The 19,797-nt window shown below is 39.2% G+C and overlaps 1 protein-coding gene and 2 long non-coding RNA genes across 6 annotated transcripts in view; 2 read left to right on the top strand and 1 right to left on the bottom strand.

The window, feature by feature from the left end:
- Positions 1–19,797, bottom strand: part of LOC309702279 (uncharacterized protein) — a 164,537-nt gene that overhangs the window by 13,061 nt on the left and 131,679 nt on the right. Inside the window, exon 4 of one of the 2 annotated variants that reach the window (XM_082526878.1) lies at positions 2,869–3,093. The exons of the other annotated variant lie outside the window; for it this stretch is intronic. Coding sequence (XP_082383004.1) covers positions 3,079–3,093 — 15 coding nt within the window. The 3' untranslated portion in view covers positions 2,869–3,078. Of the gene's footprint in view, positions 1–2,868; positions 3,094–19,797 lie in introns of those variants that run through there. 2 annotated transcript variants of the gene reach the window in all.
- LOC309702470 lies at positions 4,292–5,483 on the top strand. The gene is made up of 3 exons (XR_014275528.1): positions 4,292–4,560; positions 5,279–5,318; positions 5,464–5,483. It is a non-coding gene; the product is annotated as an uncharacterized lncRNA (long non-coding RNA).
- Positions 5,809–7,969, top strand: LOC309702508. Of its 3 annotated transcripts, XR_014275570.1 has the most exons (5): positions 5,809–5,867; positions 6,709–6,738; positions 7,192–7,260; positions 7,467–7,541; positions 7,937–7,969. It is a non-coding gene; the product is annotated as an uncharacterized lncRNA (long non-coding RNA). The 3 variants fall into 3 exon arrangements; XR_014275571.1 differs by having other exon boundaries at positions 7,192–7,541; XR_014275572.1 differs by lacking the exon at positions 7,937–7,969 and having other exon boundaries at positions 7,192–7,787.

The raw sequence follows: 19,797 nt of genomic DNA, 5'->3' as shown, positions 1-19,797 counted from the left end.
ATTACACAATATCTCACTATAATGTAGCGTTCATTGACTTTGAAATTATCTGTCAGTGATACAGTAAACAAGATACAACAACTGCTATGTACACTTTAGTTTTTGACAATATATACAATTTAGTACTTAAAGGAACACACTCCACTGTTTTGGAAATAGGCTCATTCTCCATCTCCCTCAGAGTTAAAAATGCAGCATCTTCTTTCTAGATCCGTACGTTAATAGGGCTCCGGAGCGTGATCTTACGGGATGGGGCGTAGCCAGGATTTTTGGTCAAGGCGCCATATTAGCAGGCCAAACAAATGCTTGCTGTGTGGTCGGTTGTAATGTTAGATTGCACTACCGACAAAGGAATAAGCTTGAAAACAGGCTCTCTTTTCATTGTTTCCTCACCTGGAAGCATCATGAGGGAGCTTATGTGTTGGATGTTACCAAAAGAAGGCGTCTAGCCTGGATAGCAGCTGCGAGACGAGCTGATATTCAGTTCTCTACCAGCCACAGATATCTGTTGGTGTGCTCCAGTATTTTCATTCAGGTAAGTTCTAAATAAGTTCATATTATTATTTATAGCCTGTTAATTTTATTTTCAATGCGCTCTGAGATCATAGCACAAACTTAGAACAAACATGCAGAACTACCTTCTATTTATAGAGTTGCTAATTATTTGGCATTATTGCAACAAACCAGCCTATGAAATGAATGAAACAAATCCTGACTGGGTTCCAACACTACACATGGGGCACTACGAAATCCCTGCTTCAAACTACATGCTACATACCACCATGCCAATCAGATTACTTCTTCCATGTGTGGGTAAAAAGGTGACCTTCCTGGATAAGATGGCAAAGGTTTGCTGCCTTTTGGTGAACATGTGCCCCAGTGTGGTAGTAAAACCAGGGAAAAATGCTCTTGTTAAATACTTTTAAGTCTTGTGCTGTTTATGTAGTGATAAGTTTTCTTTTTTTTTTTTTTTTTCCTTTTTTCTCTTCTTTTTTTTTTCTCCTTCTCTTTTTACAGTTGCAGAAACATATAGGTGATTGCTGTAACGTATGTTTTAATTTTGAAATTAAAGCAGCCTTTTTTCCGTTAAAAGGTTCTTTGTGAGGATCAATCCAGACATGGGAACAAAATGCCCTGCAAAACTTGGTACAAGCCGCAAGACAGGTCGTGTGGTAAAGAGGAAGGTTACAAGAATCAGCCCTCGGATCACCACCTTCCTCCAGCGGCTCTCTGAGTTTGAACGGAGGACTTCCAACTAGGTAAGAACAGAGATGATAATATCTTTTACATAGCTGATAATTATATACATACTGTACACACATCCATACAACAGTATGAATGATCTCAGACAGATGTGAACAAGTGAATAACCTGAGCAAACATGAATATTGATGATGTGTCTTTGACAGGTGGTGATAAAGACTACGCTGAACCCAACCATCCTGGTAACGGAAATCTAAATCCCATGTCACATTCTATTTCCTGGGACCCACTGATAATTATTACATTTTGTAAATGAGTTTTGTTTTACAATTGTAATAGTTTATTTAATGTTCATGCTGGTGGGTTTGTCCTGTTTTTAGTGGAATGAAAAACTGTTTTCCTTAAAAAAATCAGACAGAAAGGTGAAGGACTGTGTAGTTTTCATGTACGCTTCTATTTATTTTGGTTATTGGCATTGTTTTTATTCAGTTGAAAAATGTTTTTCTTGTTAAAAAAAAAATCAACAATAAATGTTGGTTTAATTCACTATTCTGAGACTACTTTATTTTTTTTATTTATTTTTGTCCCGTTTGGATCTATAGCCATCAGAATTGTTGTCTTGAGGCCAAGAAAGATGCCAAGCGGATTTATTTTACCAAGTGGATCATCATGGCCTTGCCATATTGGTCCATTTGATTGACCTTTATTATAATTATGAATTTATTTTATTTTCAGTTGCAAACGGGACAGACATAACTGTGGGACAGGACAGGGGGAAAGAATGAAAGAAAGAGGGGGAGAGAAAGAAAGAAAACCAAAGGGGGGAAGAGACGGTGAGAAGGGGGGGAAGAGAGAGAAAAAAACAAACAACAAAAAAAAAACTCCTGGGTCACCTGTATGGAGAAAAACAAACAAACAGAGGAGACAGCAAACAACAAAGAGCAACATAATAATAGAAAAAAAAAGCACCATCACAATAAACTAGCTAGCCATAGATATCAATAGTTACTAAATAATAAACGATATTGTTCAGCACGCAGGATAGACAGCGCACAGTGTGCTTTGAGGCAGCAGCCAAGAAAGCTGTAGTCCGCATCTGTGAATACCCATGTGTGCACCTGTGTGCATACCTGTGTGGATCAGCATGCTTGCATTCCAAAGGTTTCTCCATGTGATAAGTGATAAGTTTTCAAAAGAGACAGTAAATTACAGAATGCTAGTAGTGGGTGATATTATACAAATGCTGTCATGATTTTATGTGAACATTTTGTCATTTGTAAACTATACATAACATTTTTTCTACATTGTAACTGATGTGATGTTCGACAAAGTGCTTTTAATTCAAAATAGGCAAACATTTCTTTGTTTCTTTATTCAACTTTTGAACAGTGGTATTTAGTAAGTACATATTCAGTAAATGCAAAGTATTTACATGGCCCCCTAAATTAAAACACTATGGGTTATTCAGAACAGAACTATGCTTGGAAAAATATTGTCCCATCAGTTGATCCAACTCCTCCACAGTAGCAGGTGGAACTTTTCTTTTTTGAGGATGGCTTCTTTTACCTGTCACTACAGATGGTCTGTCTATGTTTTGATCAAGAACCTTTTTTTTGGGCAGCTGAAGAGGAGAAGTCTATCTTATGGCCAACCTCTGGCTGTATCTTGGTCATATTACCCAGCAAAACCCAGTATGCAGGTTCATCTGTAACAGTCCTTGTGCCACAGATCCTCACTGTTGCTTCTACATTAAACAGAAGAGCAGTGACATGGCTGCAAGTCTCCACGACTCTAGCCATACAGCTGCAGTGGGCGGCTTCAACCTTCCCTGTGATGCTCACAATGACCTGTGGCTGCAATGCTGCAATTCAGTCTTTAAGAGTGCAGGACCTAAAACACACACAGACAAAGTTCATTTAAAGACAAGAACTATGAGCCAAGGCCGACACAAATGTGTTTTATTTACTTTCAAATCCATTTATCATAAATGTAACAAATAAAGTGTTTTTATGTATCCATCTATAGAACGCTGCATGTTATATTCTAAATCTGCATGTTTCTTTTTAGAAACCTATCAGCAAAAAATGAACCTAAAGTATGTAATGCAAGGATGTAATCACTTTCAAGAGGGAGAAAACATAAAGTTCAACTTTAAGTGACAATTATGGACACCTAATATGACAAGCAGATTCTGCAGGTCATTAATCAATGTATAAAACTAAAACAGAATGTATTTTTAGTGACACAGGACACAAACAAGGAAGCAAGATGTGTAATTAGGATTATTTATAATAAATATGAATTAATTAGGGCAATTTCTTTAACCATAAAGAATAACTAAATCCTTCAGGACAATGTCACATCAATGCACTGAACTCACTATGTTATCCCTCTAACAGAGCCTCTACATGTTCTCACTGTAATTTCCCCCTCACGAATGAATTTTTGCTAGCACTAATTTGAATGTTGGGGGGAATCAAACGCATTTTACTCGCAGTACTCAAGCTGACTTACCTTTGCTTGAATGACGGCGTACTCACAATGTGGAGGCTTAAAAATAGCCAAATCTTGTACCCAGTCCTTGGTGAATTGGATGTGCGCCTCCAGAGATTTATAATTGCGAAATTGGTGCGCCGTGTATGCTCTGACTCCACAGACAAGGTATGAGAGTAGATCATGCTAAGTCAATAGCGGTTTGGTCTTCAGGGTTTCTACTCCACGGCTATATTTCATACGGGTCCACATTTCAACAATCAAGTACCGTCTCTTTGCATCTGGACAGAATCTGTCTCTATACCGTCATTTTCTTTTGAGCTATGTTTCAGAATGGTTCGTAGCAAACTTGTTTTGATTCGTGACCTGCCAAGATGGTGCTGCGCTCCCACAATGCATTGCGACATTACGTCAACTCCAAAGCCCTTTGCGTGCAGGAGTGTATGCGCATGCGCATTGTTTAAAAAATAAAGATATAATGAAAAGTAATTAATAAAAATTAAAAATTTAAACATTCCCACAAATGTGCAATGAACGTGCAAAAACTCTCTTTAGTAGTTGTTACTGTTTCTTTCTTTCTTTCTTCTTTTTTTTGAAAAATAACGACGTCTCTGAGGCGCGAAATCTGACAGCGAGAGGAACGGCCGGATACAGGAGACGGGAAGAAACAAGCCGATTATGTTCGCGTTAATTAAGTGGTTGGAAGATGTAAAATTCTCAATTCTGCCAACTGAACATATACGAGATTTTAATGAGGATGAATAATTAGCCGGCATGGAGGAAACGGACCTTTATTTCGTGGAGTGGCGACAAGAAGCCAAGGCGGGTGGCCAGTCTAAGAAGCCTCCATCATCAAGCTAGCAGGTGCCTTTTCCCATATAATATTACTTTATTCTCGTGTATTTGGAACGGAAGCGTAGAGCTGCCACCCAGGCAAAAGAGAAATATAAGTATATCACGTTATAACGTGAAAAGTTTATCGTTCTAACAATATACTATCATGTTTGAACAACATGTTTGAACAACATTGTACAAAAAATGTACATAATTATCACGTCCGTACAATATTGTGCGAACGTGACAATTATGTATATTATAATAATGTGATATTATATTATACCAGTGGTTCTTAACCTGGGTTCGATCGAACCCTAGGGGTTCGGTGAGTTGGTCTCAGGGGTTCGGCAGAGCCTCCGCTGTGACGTGCACGGCTCATTTTGTGCACCAGTAAAAAACATATCTACGTCTAATTTGAAAAAAAAAACACACTTTATTTTTCACTAAAGAGGGGTTCAATGAATGCGCATATGAAACTGGTGGGGTTCGGTACCTCCAACAAGGTTAAGAACCACTGTATTATACAAACATGAAAAGCATAATGTTAGAACAATAAACATTTCACGTCATAACGTGATACAGCTCTATTTTTCTTTTGCCTGGGTGGCAGCTCCACGCTTCCATAATTTGGTAATCAAAATATGTAACTTAATTAATTATATTGTGACGTACTTTTGCCTTTTCTTATTATTCTGCCTTCTCAATAACTATCAAAGCCTATTCACATTTAATTTGGCTTTCACAGAAATCCTACCTCTCCTTCTGGCTACAGAGTACTTACCAAGGTTAGAAACAAAGAACAGTTATGCTTTATTAATGTTCGCTAATTACAATGTTCCACATTTCCTTGCTTTTTAAGTCATTTTTAGGCTTTTTAGAGTTTTTGTTTTTTATTTTTTTAGCAGTAATGTTTCTGCCTATTTATTTCAGCCCATGAAATCGAATACAGATCTTCCTAATGTGAGATTTACATAAATGTAAGTAATTTTGTTTGTCATTGTCATTAATGTTGTTGCTGTTGTTGTTTTTGTGCAGTTTGCAATCATATAAACCTAGCAAACATCAGTCAGCACAGTGACTAACCTAAACAGATTCTTGCTTTATTCACATATATTATATGTAATTATATATACCTGCACATTGTACCTAGGGTTGCAGCCACGTGGCCCCACCCCATTGTTGTGACAGCCCTGATTGTACTTATACACTGCATCTGAACAGGGAACAGTCTGCCACATTAATGTATTTTTAAGTGACTTCTTTGTAATACATGAATTTGTTTCTTACAGATGTCAAAGTCTCAACCTCATGCTGCCCTCCCCCATCCTCCTAAAGTAAGTATTTGTTGTTGTGTTTTTTTATGCGGTGTCTGTGTCACATGCTAATCATAATTATTGAAATAACTGTTTTCTAACAGATTTTCCAAAACACTAGTTATGTTTGTTGTCATTCAGACCAGTACTACTGCTTAGACATTGTTTAGTGGTCATGCATGTTTGACAAGCTCGTTATGATACCAAAACAGTAGGCCTATCACAATAATCGATATATCGACTTAACACACAGTACATGTACATGACCTCAATAATTGTTGATGATGTAATTTATGTGCCATTATATTTACAAAAATAAAATATAATGATAACAAAACAATAACATTAAATATCATTGTTTTCTATTTGTTAGAAAACTTACTATTTATTCACGTTTTTAAGGTATCTAATATTTTGATTCCTAATTTCAATGATCTAAATACTTTAAGAATTAGATGTTGGTTTGTCAATTGAAAGTGTGTAGATCTTGCATTATTATGGTGTTATATTATGATTATACATTCAAAGACATAAAATGGTCTTAAAATGACAATGACATAACTTGTCGCAATTGTTTATGGGGCAATATACCGACCAACAAAAAGTCGCTATCGTAACAGGCCTTCAAAACAGACGGTTTTATGATTGATAAATTAAAAAAATAAATACATTTAATTTCTCTGAGATTCTCTAATATTCAGTTACAGTTCACAACACAGTTACCCGTACATGCAGTATTATACTGTAAATATAAATCTCTGCATTTAGCATCCCACTAGAAGCGTCACAGTTACTGCCTCTTTTTTTTTTTTTTTTACAAATACCTGTACTATTACTAACACATTTACTGTTTTACTTTTAGCCTGTGGATACAAATGCAGATTTCCTTAATGTAAGTTGTGCATTTTAATTACATCATGTTATTTTTATTATTATTTATTTATTTATTTTATTTTACATTCAAATATTTCAAGCTTCTTGGTTAAAGAAGCTTGATTGCTAGTAGGTAAAGAATAGTTCACCTATAATTCATATTCCCAATTAATTTCTCACCTCTGATTGAATGCCTTTGTTTGTTTTCCTATAACAAAACATTTTTGCTGGATATATATGGTGAATTTATATGCATAGATACAGTCGTAGTGCTTGACACATGCAAACAGCAGTAGATGTACTAAAAAGGAAATAATTACAATCATGATGTTGATTGCTGATGTCAGTATATATATTTTAGAGGAATGTTTTGTTTTTCACCCAAAATAACTATATTGCTTCAGAAGAGATTTATTACCCTACCGGACTCTTATATATTGTTCTGTTTTTTGTTTGTTTTTGTTATTTTCAGGTTCAATGGTGCGTGTTCTTCTAATGGCCGCCTTCCCACTGGAGGTTTTGATCCACAGCAATTTAAAAGGTAATCAGCTTTGAAAGTCAGTTCAAATGGTTAGCTAATAGTACTTTAAAAAGCCTACAACTCTGTCACCAGTTTCTTTACCAAAAATTACCCATAAAAGTATCGCTCAATAGCATATATTGTAGTTCAAATGTTTAGTTGTACAAATATCAAATTTTTGGAAATCTAAAACTAGTCAAACACTCAAATGTTCATGCTTTTTATAGGAGGACAGAGCAAAACGGACATCGGCGCAGAGTGAAGAACTGCCCTTGATAAGGACACTATGACAGCCATATATAGTAAGTGAAGACTTTCTGTGTATCTAAAATTGCATACACCACAAGTAACTTACTTTGCAACCATTAAAATAGGTTGTAAAGTAAGTTACCAATACAAATAGGTGATGATGCATTGTAGTGGTTGGTCTCAGACAAAGAAGGTCAACAGATTTATGAATGCTGGAAGGTAAGGAGAGACGACCAAAAGGGGTGTTAGCATTACTGTAATGTGAACTGGATAGACTTCCCATCTAGGAAAAAAAAGAGGTAAAATTATGCGTAAAATATATCTGTATTAATATCTGTATCTGTATAAACAGAAATATCTGTTTGCTAAATGAAGCCAGCTAACATAAATCACATTTTTATTTTAACTCTGATAAAAGTAATAGAACTGTGACTTTTGTTTGTTACAGTGGGGGTAAGGAAGGGGTTTCCCAGCGTGTCCAGAAGGGCTTTGAGGATTGCAGTGAAAGCTGGGGGAACTGAGACTGTGTGTATATATATATATATATATACACACATATATGTATATGTGTGTGTGTTTCTTTTAGAATGTTTAAGTATGTAATGAGAATAAACTTATAAAATGAATATTCCTTGCTTGATTGATATGCTATATGTATGTTTTAAACATCAAATAAAGATTTCTTTCAGATGTTACATGTGAATGTGTTTTCTTAGAAATATATGAAGGGTTAAATTTATATTTTTTTGAATGATTTTAAATACATTTAAATTGTATTTTGAAATATATTTTATTAATATATTTCAAAATATACAAAAAATGACAAAAAATATATGTGCTAAAATACATTTTAAATGTATAAATATATTTTAAAATGTATTTTAAATTTTTTTTTTTTTTACCGTATGGGCAAAGCTACACCAGAGGGTTGTGCTGTGTAACAGGTTGGTGCAGGTGGTGTTATCTACATTTGAACATTAGGCAACAGTCTCATGAAGACACTTTCTATTGTTCACTAAAGACCAACAATAACAGAGACAAAGGGAGAGCAGCAGAACTAGTGCTAACAATTAGCACTGCTAGCCTGCCCACCAACACCAGCTAATGTTCTAAAAACGATGATCAATGATTTTGCTGTAACGGCTCCAGCTGTCTGTGTCAGGGACACGTTGGAGATGAAGTGAGTGATCCAGTGACAAAGGTTTGGAAAGCTGCAGTCAGCTGAGACTAAAGGAGTCACCTGACCGAGAGACCAAATGTTTCACTGAGAACGTCCAGATGAACAGAATCAACCTTTGGGATAATCTGTTCCACACATCCATGTTTCACTTACTGCATTATATTTCCTCATTGCTGTGCACACAGGCCTGTGGCTTATAACCAACTCCAAGTTCAGACTCAGAGGCTGCTGAAGCTGTTTTCTGGAACAGAGACGTGTTGGATATAAAAGCAACTCTTCTTTATGTGTCAGCACTGAGGAAAGGAGCAGCTTCGTTTCTAAGTGTATGAAGGACTGTAGCAGTGTGTGTGTGAGCTTTATTTCACAGACAGAACCATGTCAAAAACACAAGTTCAGGTAAAAACAATACAAAATCAAAGAGTCTGATCAGAAGGATTAAACAGAGGAGTGTGGGACTGTTTTTAACAGACAGCAGGTTAAGCCAGGCTGGAGGAGTAAACTGAGCCTCGGTGTGAGCAGCAGTGTGTTTGACAGGAAGCTGAGATAAACAGTCTGGAGCCCATTTAGTGCTTCATATGAAAGTGTGAGGATTTGAAAGCAAATCTAAAATCAAGCAGGAGTCAGTGTGAGAATGATTTGTGCTTTTCCTCAGTCAGATGCTGGGAGTTTCAGTTCATCCATGTTCAGCGTGCTGTGCTTTGTGTAACAGGAGAATATGACAGTATAAATCAAGTCTTCATGTCACTGAAAGCCTCCACAGTCTGCTATGGAGGTGCATCAGTTTGGATTTACAAGAAGAACATTTCTTAAACCTGCCACAAGATGGCGCTCCAACAGAAGGGATGTCCACAGTGTAACACAGACACACACATCCTGTGTGAATGTGTGAGTGAATGGGCTTTCAACACAAGGCTTCTGCTGCTACCTTTAATGACATAATTAGCTAACAAGAACAAACTGTTAATTACCACCAAAGAACGGCTCCAGATTTTAGCTGCTGACCATTTTGTGAAACGTTGATTACATCAGCTTATTGTTGATTTTTCAACCTTAATATCAGCTGCTTTAAAGGAGCCTCGTTCTCTCGCAGTAACACTTTTCTTCACTAGATGCAGTGCAGGCACAGTCTGTGTTTCTAAACTACACACTAATGTTCATTGTTGTGCAGCTAAATCCTCCCTCTGGATGGGAAGAATCCCTGTCAGGCTTCAAACACCTGGCTTGGTGTTCTGGAGCTAATGTGTCACCTGTGAGGACTCTGAGATGAACACACAGCAGACACTTCAGTTCTCCGTCTGTGTGTCCTCAGTTTCCCAGCATGCCTTGGCTGTGGTGGTGGAGGTGAATGAGGGGGAACATGCTGCTCTGTCAGCACTCAGGTTTCATACCTGGTGATCTCAGAGGACAAAGCGGCGTTACAGCAGCGCACGTTGATGAGACCTGATGCTCTGAACAGTTCAGACTTCAGCCTCACTCTGAGAAAACAAACGACTGACTGTCAGCAGCAACTACACCTGCTCCATCAGTGACGGAGAGAAGAACTGAGACTGAGAGACATACAGCTGCAGGTCAAAGGTCAGAAACGCCCGCTCTTTGTACGGGTCAGGAGTTAGTACTGCAGAGGTCAGAGGTCAGCTTGCTGACAAACCATTTGAAACAGTTTGGAGCTAAAAGCACAACAGCAGAGGAAAGAAGAGACACTGCAGAGATGATGCAAAATATTGTGTTTTGTTCTCAGCTGTCAAAAAGTGTAACACACGTGTTCCAGCACAGCCTTTGTGTACTTTCACTTCTCCATACTGTCCATTGGAAATCCTGTTTGTTACTTTTTGATTTCAGTCCATGTGTCCAAAGCAAACTTCTGTCCCACACTTTCTCTGCTGACTCTTCACCGATGCTCAGATGATCTCAGATGATTTCACCAGAACTCATCAAAATTCGGGCTCCACAGAAACCCAGACGTCACTAAACAAGCGTAACAAGCAAAGTGAAAACTGGTCGTTCAGCTTTATTGACCAAAGATAAGCTCACATGTCACCTCATGACACAGACACTTATTTCCACAGCATGCACGAGGACTGACAATAAGTGTCTATAAAGCCACTTCTATTTGCCACACCTGTGCTTCTGTCATGGTTGCTCTCCTCTCACTCTGTCATTTATCCACAGTCTGCCTCCCTCTGCTCCGTCAGCTGACGTCCTCTCTACACCACCTGCTGTGTTTTATCCTGCAAAAACACATTTAAGAAGCGTTGCACCGAGTAACGGGAGGAACTGCTATAAAATCCATTTAAAGGAGGTGGTGCTGAGTGCTGTGACTGGGGTCCCACCACTGACATCACGGGTGGAGGACATGTTGGAAAACTGCTACAAAGTGCTGTGCAGCCAGCAGAGCTTACAGTCTGTCCTGTGTGTCATACAGGCTCTCACACTTAGTGTTTCTGTGACACATTGAAGAGAAGTTTGTGTTGTTCACAGTTGTGCTTGTACTGAGTGACAGCTGACATGACCTAACAGGAATAATGTGTCTGTGCTGAATGAGAAGTAACACACAATGAAGTCTTGATGCATCTCAATCATCCAGGAAAGTGAGTCTGTTGCTTCTGTTCATCTGGACGCAGCGTTTTGTGGGAGAAACGTGTCGTCATCATCAGGTGACGTCTTCAGTCTCAGCTGCAGGTTTCAGTCTTACAAACAGGACATTTGCATAAAGACTGAAAGCAGCTGCAGGAACGATGGGCTGGGAGCTCCGTTCCTTCATCTTAATTATGCAGATTCTCAGGACCATTGATCAACAACCACTGATCCATGTCCATGAGTCCCATTCACAGAGATGTGGGAATGGCTGCAGTCACAGCATGTAAGATGGAAATAAATGAGAAGTATTTAGCTGAAGTGGATTTGATTTATCTTAGTTCTTTTTTAACTTGTAGTTCTACATTGGAAGATTATTGTGATATTGAAATATAAAAATACATTTATATTCTATTATTTTCTCAAAATAAGCGTCACACTCGTGGAAGCCGGTGTAGCCGCCGAAACGCCTGCATTTATGGAGACTTTCAGCCCCAGGTAGGCCAGTTATGGATCTTGGGATCCACATTATGTCAGCAGCTGTTCTCCACCGTGAACTGTGTTCAAACAAACACGCTCACGCCTCACAGACGACAGCTTACAGTCCTGTAGAGATAAAGTGACTTCGTACAGCCCCGTCTTCAGTCTTGTGGAGATGATCTCGACGCTTTGGTGGATGTTACTAGCTCCTGTGCAGTATTTTGTAAAGACATGATTATACCCCGTAAGCGTGTTAAAATTTACGCTAACAATAAGCCATGGGTCACTAAAAGTGTCAAATCCTGTTTAAGGAAAAAGAGACAGGCCTTTAAAGAGGGGCTGTTACCGATTTTCAGACAGCTACCAAGGAAATGAAAATCGAGATGTTGAAAGCAAAACAGACAAAATCCTTCTTGAAAGCAAATTTGCTGCAAAAACTTTTGGGTCTGCCTGGACTTGTATGAAAACCATAGCAGGGTTTCAAAACCCCCAGAGCAGCAGTCAGGTCATTTTAGATGTTTTAATTCAGACAGAGATTTGCAAATGCTTTAAACATGTTTTATGCTCGTTTTAGTTCTTCTGATTTCAGCGAGGATATTTGGGAACTGAAACAGAAACTGAGAGATACTCAGCACTTTATCATTGAACTCAGCGATGTTAAAAAGGCCTTTCATACAGTCAATGTGAACAAGAGCCAGGTCCTGATAATATTAGTGGCCGCCTAATTAAATCTTGTGCTGATGAACTCAGGCCTATATTTCAGGTTATTTTTAACAAATCCTTGCAAACACAACATGTGCCCTCTCTTTGCAAAGAAGCAGTCGTGGTTCCTGTCCCTAAATCTAAACGACTTCAGGCCTGTTGCCTCACTTCAGTTGTCATGAAAGTCTTTGAAAAAATCCTCAGAAATGTGATTATGAAGAGACTGAAGGTCAGCTGGATCCAATGCAGTTTGCATACAGGCCCAACAGAGGAGTGGAGGACGCACGTTTGACTTTACTAAATCTGATTCTTAAACATGTAGAGAGTAAAGGGACTTTTGCAAGACTTCTTTTCATTGATTTTTCTTCGGCTTTTAATACAACACAGCCCCATATTTTAATTAAAAGACTTTTAGAACAGTTTGAAATCAGGAAAAACCTGCTGGGCTGGATTTTAGATTTTCTAACTGACAGGTCACACAGAGTGAGAATAAATGGGGTTCTGTCTGACCCAGTGTTCTCCTCCACAGGTTCTCCTCAAGGCTGCGTCCTATCGCCCTTATTATTCACTCTCTATACAAACATGTGTCAGGGCAGACATGAAAACAGGGTCATTATTAAATACAGGTCGGTACACGGTGCTCGCACCGAAAATGTTGTTTATTGTCACCATGGTTACCCACGTTAATGTGAATGGGAGAGTTAAGGCGGTCCGCCAAAGTTATTTATATGTAAACACGGGAGAAAACCAGAGGAGTGTCCCGCGCGACCGCACCGCGAGCCCGCTCGTTAGGTGGAGCGCTCGTGAAGCAGAGTCAGTGCGCTCCTATGCTCTGTGCAAACGTGTTGTAATGCTCCAATCAAATCAGTTCTGTGAGATGTGAATGTTAATAGTTCTGTTAAAGTGACTGAGTAGATTAGCTAGTGTAACACAAGCACTCTGAGCAACTCTGTGTAGCTAACAGAGGCATTCATGGGTTGATTCAACAAGCTGTGTTTCATGATGCACTAAATAGTGATTTTGCCAGTAAATTACTGGAGGGAACAAATGTAATGTATTTACCAATGCTGTTATTGAATAGAACTGTTTAGCCAGTAAGACACTGCAGAAGACAATGTGATGTGTTTATTGATATGATAAAAGGATGTAGCTGTTATGGAAAGAAGTGTGAACTTGAGAAACTGAACCAGTTAAAAAGAGTATATTTCACTGATGTTGTGAAATAAGTAAATGTAATTGATGTGAATGAGGAACCAGCTGAACAGTATATTGAAAGCTCATGTTTAGTGTTTTATAGCATTTATTTGTGTGAAATAAATCAGACTCAGACACGTTGTGGAGGAAAGCAGAGACGCATCGTGTCTTCCTTACTCTGCTCTTCACCTGCTTTTACAGGTAACATATTTGTCATCGAGGTCTTCATCCTTGGGACCCGTAACATAGTAACTTCTTCATTGTTATACTTCTATAGTTTTCCCATTTTGTGAGCTGTGGATGTGGAAAGTGTCTCAGTGACACATCCACATGAAAACGGCGTTACCTTCGTTCATTTGCACGTCAAATGAACGAGCTGTTTGGACTTTAACGTCACAGCTGATGCTTCGATACTCGAACTCAAGAGTTCAGCTTCCACTCAGAGGTACAAGTACACACAGCAAAGATAAACGTGTACACAAGGTGGAACCCACAAGTGCACAGCTCCAACCAGAGATGGGCAGTAATCCGATTACTTTTTTCAAGAAACGAGTAAAGTGAGGGATTACTATTGCAAAAAAGGTAATTAGATTACTGTTACTTTCCCGTAAGCACGCTGCGTTACTGCGTTACTAAAACCGCAGCTGTGTGCAGATGAACAATGGATAATCTATCGAGTGTGGGGAGAGTGTGAGCGTGCAGCGTTTAAAGCGTGGAAGCACTGACCTTACTTTGAGTTTGACTCTGTAAAAAGTGACAAAAACATTAGCATCCGCTGTTCACTGTGTGGGAAGACAACATGCTCACTCACTATGTGTTAATGGGCATGCTTATTTATAACTTTGATAAAATGTCATAAAAATAATTCCATGCCAGCTCACCATTGGTGATCAGGTAGTTTCTGTTCCAGTTCCAGTCCCATAAATCATGAAGCTTGCTGCCAGAAAAGCTTCAAAGCTCCTTTGAAAGCTGTTTGTGGTCTTGATTGTGGGAGCTTCAGTTGTCTGACTCCAGCTGCCACACAGTGCTCACTGATATCATTTGCAAAAACCCCAGTGTGACAATATTTATCAGTGAAGCAGAAATCAGGAAGTGACGACTTTTCTTTGAACATTTGCTGAGGCTAAGCTGTGCTTTCTACCACAGTTGGGAATTTCCTGGTTTACAACAAATTATTGTGTCAACACCGCATAAGATTTCAAACTACAGGAAAATCACTGGAGTTATAAGAGGCAGACAACGACACACACACCACATGCATGCTGTTGCTATTTATTGTGGATTAACCTGTCAAGGGCAAGAACAAAATAATTCTGCCTCAAATACAGGAAATCATAGCTTTCCTGTATTTCCTCCATTGTTGGCATGCTGGTTAGTGCTGTTGCTCCACAGTAAGAAGGTCCTGGGCTAAATTATCCATGAATCTAAACGGCTGTGTGTTTCTATCTGATAGACTGGTGAGCTGTCCAGGGTGTACCCTGCCTGGTAACCTATCACTTCAGGGTTATTTCCCAGCCCTGCTGCAACCAGGATAGAGATAGGAGGATGGTAGTTGTTGTAGACCCATTCAATTTCAATTGAAGGATTAAAATGTTCCAGGAGCTCAACTTACTCCATCTGAACATGTTTCAATCGTGTTTTATGAACACAACATGCAGCTTTACTGAATATGAAAAGGTTGTGTTGATTTAACTCAGGTGTTTAAGTTTCTGCCAAAGCAAAACCTTTGTGTGAAACCAGTGTCCACTATTGAATCAAGTCAATCCAACATGTTTTTGTCAGTGCAAAAGGAGTTACGGTGCCTGTATTCCTGCACAATATTGTCCCGGGAGGGAGGAAAACTTTCTGGTGAAGTTTTGGTTGATTTTTGGGTTTTGCTTGACACTAGGTTGATTTTATCAGTGAGGTTTGGATTGTTTTCTTTCTCTAAGAGAGAGAAAGATGGTTTTATGCTTGGACATGTTTGCAATGGGCCCCAGTATTTGTTACTTTATTAGTATTTTATTGGTTGCGTTTGTTTGTGCTTTTGTTACAGTGCACTGAGATAAGAACATCTGAGAGGTGTGATCCACCGGTGGTGATATTTTGGTATTTTGTGAGTTCCCGATTTAACAAATCAGCTCTTTAATCCAGACCTGAGAGGTTGAACTTTAAAGCGCTATAAAATATCCTTACTGGAAACAGTGGCAAAGTGTTTTTCTCCATGATTATAATGGGCTTGGGAGAAATTCACTTATATGTGACATTGATCACATGAGAAGTCCTGAGCCTAAAAGGATTGCAGCGAGTCAATCCAGTCCAAAAACAAGGAGCTGTTTTCCTTTAAAATGATGACGTCATCTTGCTGGTGATGGAGGCTCGAATAGGCTGCGCGTGAGACTCCATTATCAGCAATATCTGGTATGAATGTGTGTGGATGTATGCATGTGACTGGACTGTGACGGACTGACGACTAAAAGTTTAACTGACTTGATACTGAGACAAAAACGGTGCCGACTTTAGGATTAGTGAATGTCCACAACAATTCACCCAGCCTGTAGAAGAAGGGTGGAGGTTTTGTCTTGCTTTGTTTGTGCAGGAGCAGAAGGATGACAGAGACTAAAGGGGGAGGCTGTAGCTTCACATGAGTGTGAGCTGCAGACTGAACCCTTTGGTTGCTAATGTTGAGTCACTGATGTTTGCATTAAGAAAATTGTGTTTTATTAGCTGTGTTTTAATTAAGGTATCACATTGTATTGTTGGGAATGTTAAATGCTAAAGTGAAGAAAAGCTTTGATTTCACTCATGACTGAACATGTTATTATTAACCATAGCAGGCCACTGTAAAGAGTCAATTAACTGTTATAGAGGAAAAAAAGGCCAAAAACTCTGTGAATACCTATGAATAACAGGCAATGATAGACTTGTCACATTCAAAATAGAGATATGTAATAACAAACACGGGTCCGTGTCATTTAGGTTCTCCATTGAAATAGTCAATCATTTAGAAAAGTAGAATATATATGTCTCAACGCTGTTTCTCAATAATATTAAAAACCTAAAAACTATTGTTGTGGAAGATAGAAGTCACTGTGACAGCCCTCTGACTGTGGAGGACGTTTGTAATCCTATTTCTGCACTTAAGGCCAACAAATCTCCCGGCACAGATGGTTTAACTGCAGAGTTTTATGAATCATTTTCTAATCTCCTGGCTCCGTTCTTACTGCAGCTTTTCATAGGAAGTGTAGAGAATAACATCCTCCCTCCTACTCTTACTCAGGGTCTCATAACACTTATTCCAAAGCCAAACAAAGACTTACTTCTTATTGATAATTGGAGACCCATCTGTCTGCTCAATGATGACTATGAGATTATGGCTTTAGTACTTGCTAACAGAATGAAAGAGTTCTTGGACACAATTATGGATGAGACACAATCAGGCTTTATGAGAAACAGACACCTTTCTAAGAACATGAGACTGGTTTTAGATCTACTTGATTACTCTGATTTGGTATCTGACTATAGCTTCATTCTCTTCCTGGATTTTTAAAAGGCTTTTGATACAATTGAACATCAATTTATTTTACACTCTTTGGAAAAATTTGGCATTTTTCTGTAAAGCTATCAAAACCTTGTACACGAATGGCAATAGCTCAATAAAATGATTAAGACTCCACCCCGAGATTTGACCTGTTATACAAGGAATCAGCACAGCTGATAAGGAGCTCATCATCAGCCAGCTAGCTGATGACACCACACTCTTCTTGAAGAATGCAAATCAAATCCGTCCAGCCCTTAGTGTTATTAGTGATTTCTCTGAGGCATGTTAATACTTTTAGCTATTTTATATCCATAAATCAATGGCGTGTCCAGCGGGGTGGCCTGGGGGGGCACAGGCCACCCCCCCAACCAGACTGGCCACCCCAGGTGCCACCCCAAAGGTAAAACAATAAAATTCAATCAAATATCAAATGTACGATTATGTTTTCACGGTGAAGCTCAGATATCCGAGTGTAAGTGAATGCAGCATCGGCTTCTGCGCTATGCGCATCACGTTAGCAAAGGTAGGCGAGCCAAGCACGAAGGACAACACTGCAGGGAACAATTTTTCGGTGAAAGAAAATGAGGACAGAATAAATGTCCCGGTAAGTAATAAGTTTGTTGAGTTTAGTAAACTTCGGTGAAATTAGAATCCCAAGGAAAAAATAACACTTAAAGAATTTTTGCAGCCGTCGAATATTTCAGACAGTATGCTACTGAGGGCAGCTAACATAAGAGTTATGAGTTATAAGATGCAGGTCGATGTGTAAAAATAAGTCAGTTGTTTGGTGGTGGCTATGGCAGGGCTTCCACAGAGGCCAGCAGGTGGATGAGGGAAGGGGAGGCAGGAGGAGAGCCCCGAGGCAGCCGCCAGTCCGAGTGTCAGGTGAACTGAACTTCAGGTAAGAAGTTATGACCTGCAGTCTATCTGGGTCAGATATAAACTAAGTTTAGGTGGAGTTTATTTTCGTTGTGCTGACTTTTTACCCTCAGTTGCAATAACTCATACTGCGTTCTAGCCAGCTTGATGGAGTTTTTATACAGCTGGGTGGGTGCTATGATGTTACTGATAGTGAACTTTATTTTATTCATGCCAACAGCTCCTTAAAAAAATGGAATGGTCCCTCATTCAGAGAAAATATTACACGTTTCGTATTGAGCTGAGAAGAGGCGCAGTTTGTCCCGGACTTTAGCTAGAATGGAAAAAGACACAAAGCTGGAGTTATTCTGTCGTTACGCTGCACAGCTGCCTCTTCTTCTCTCATTCTCTCACCCTCTCTCTCCTGCTGCTACTTCAATCATGAAACTGATCAATGATCAGCTGATCGGCTTTTCTCTCTCATTTATTTATCGCCCACTTTGCTGGGTGATGTCGGTTTGTATATGTGGTGAGAGGGAAACATGCAGATGAAACCAGGAGATGTCCTTACTGAATCATCAGAGCTAAACAGGTGATGGAGAAACAGGTTTACCTTTTAGGTGACATGAATGAGTTGAAGGGAAGTTATGAACTGTTTCTGAGAGACAAACAACACCAGGATCCTTTTTTATGTAGCTGACAGCTGGTAACTGTGCAGGGGTGGATCTAGCAAATTTTTGCCAGGGGGCCAGGTAGGGCATTAACAGGGAAAGGGGGCACAAAGAAATACTTTTCTTTCTTATTCTCATTTAAAATACAGCTTTTATTAAATAATTATCTAAATCTTACAACCAAAGTTTTTATCTGATGTAAAATGTATAGAAATCATACATATACCAACAAAACTGTACATCACTGTCACAACAGGGTTTGTTTTCATTCAAAGGCTTTATGGCTTTAATACCTGGTGGGCCGGTCTGTAGTCAAAATGCCCGATTTTCTGTACCGGTCCAGCCCTGCAGGTTAGCTAAAAACTTTGCACCGGAGTGGTTAAAATCTCATCCTAATAAGAGTTAAAAGCGCATTCGGTTATTAGGTTTACAGGATTATTGAATTATGGTTAATGGTTGGTAGAATTTTTTTTTAAACATTATCTGCCACCCTTCTCCAAATCTGTGCCCCTACCTGGCCCCCCCAACAAAAATTTTCTAGACACGCCACTGCCATAAATGTAAGTTTATTAATAAAACACCATATTTCTGCCGTTTTATAAGGATATGAATTGTACATGCAATCAATTTCAGACTCAACCAACAAAAAGCCTCTCAGAACAATATTTATATTGTAACAGTTGCTATTGTAATGCAGTGTATCACCACATGGCGGCGCCTCCTGTCTCACGACTGGTGTCACCCCCTTTTTGTTCTTCTTCGAACTCCTCCTGTAATGGATGCTCCCGTGTGTACGCGGACTAGTGTGCTCTTTAGTAATGTGTGGTAGAGGTAGCACTTTTATTTTTGATATTGTAAATAAATTAGTACTTTTTGGAAAGTCAGAAGCTGTTGCTCATTTGCTATCCACCTGCACACCTCTGCGGCTGGCTTCATCTCCACTGTACGTTACAACTGGCGCCCGAATTTTCCCCTTGGACTTCAGACGATTTTTGCATCCCGCCGAGGATTCTTCTCTTCTAGCACGTGAACTGTCTCGGAAATCCCCCCAGTTTTGCGGACGCTCGGACGTTTTCTCCAGCCATGGCTGCAGCCTCAGCTCAGGTGGGACCCGACTAATTTCTGGATAC

Source organism: Aulonocara stuartgranti, assembly GCF_965226115.1.
Source record: "Aulonocara stuartgranti genome assembly, chromosome: 3".
NCBI lineage: Eukaryota > Metazoa > Chordata > Actinopteri > Cichliformes > Cichlidae > Aulonocara > Aulonocara stuartgranti.
Note: the sequence above shows the minus strand (reverse complement) of the source record. Positions and strands in the feature narration are given on the sequence as shown.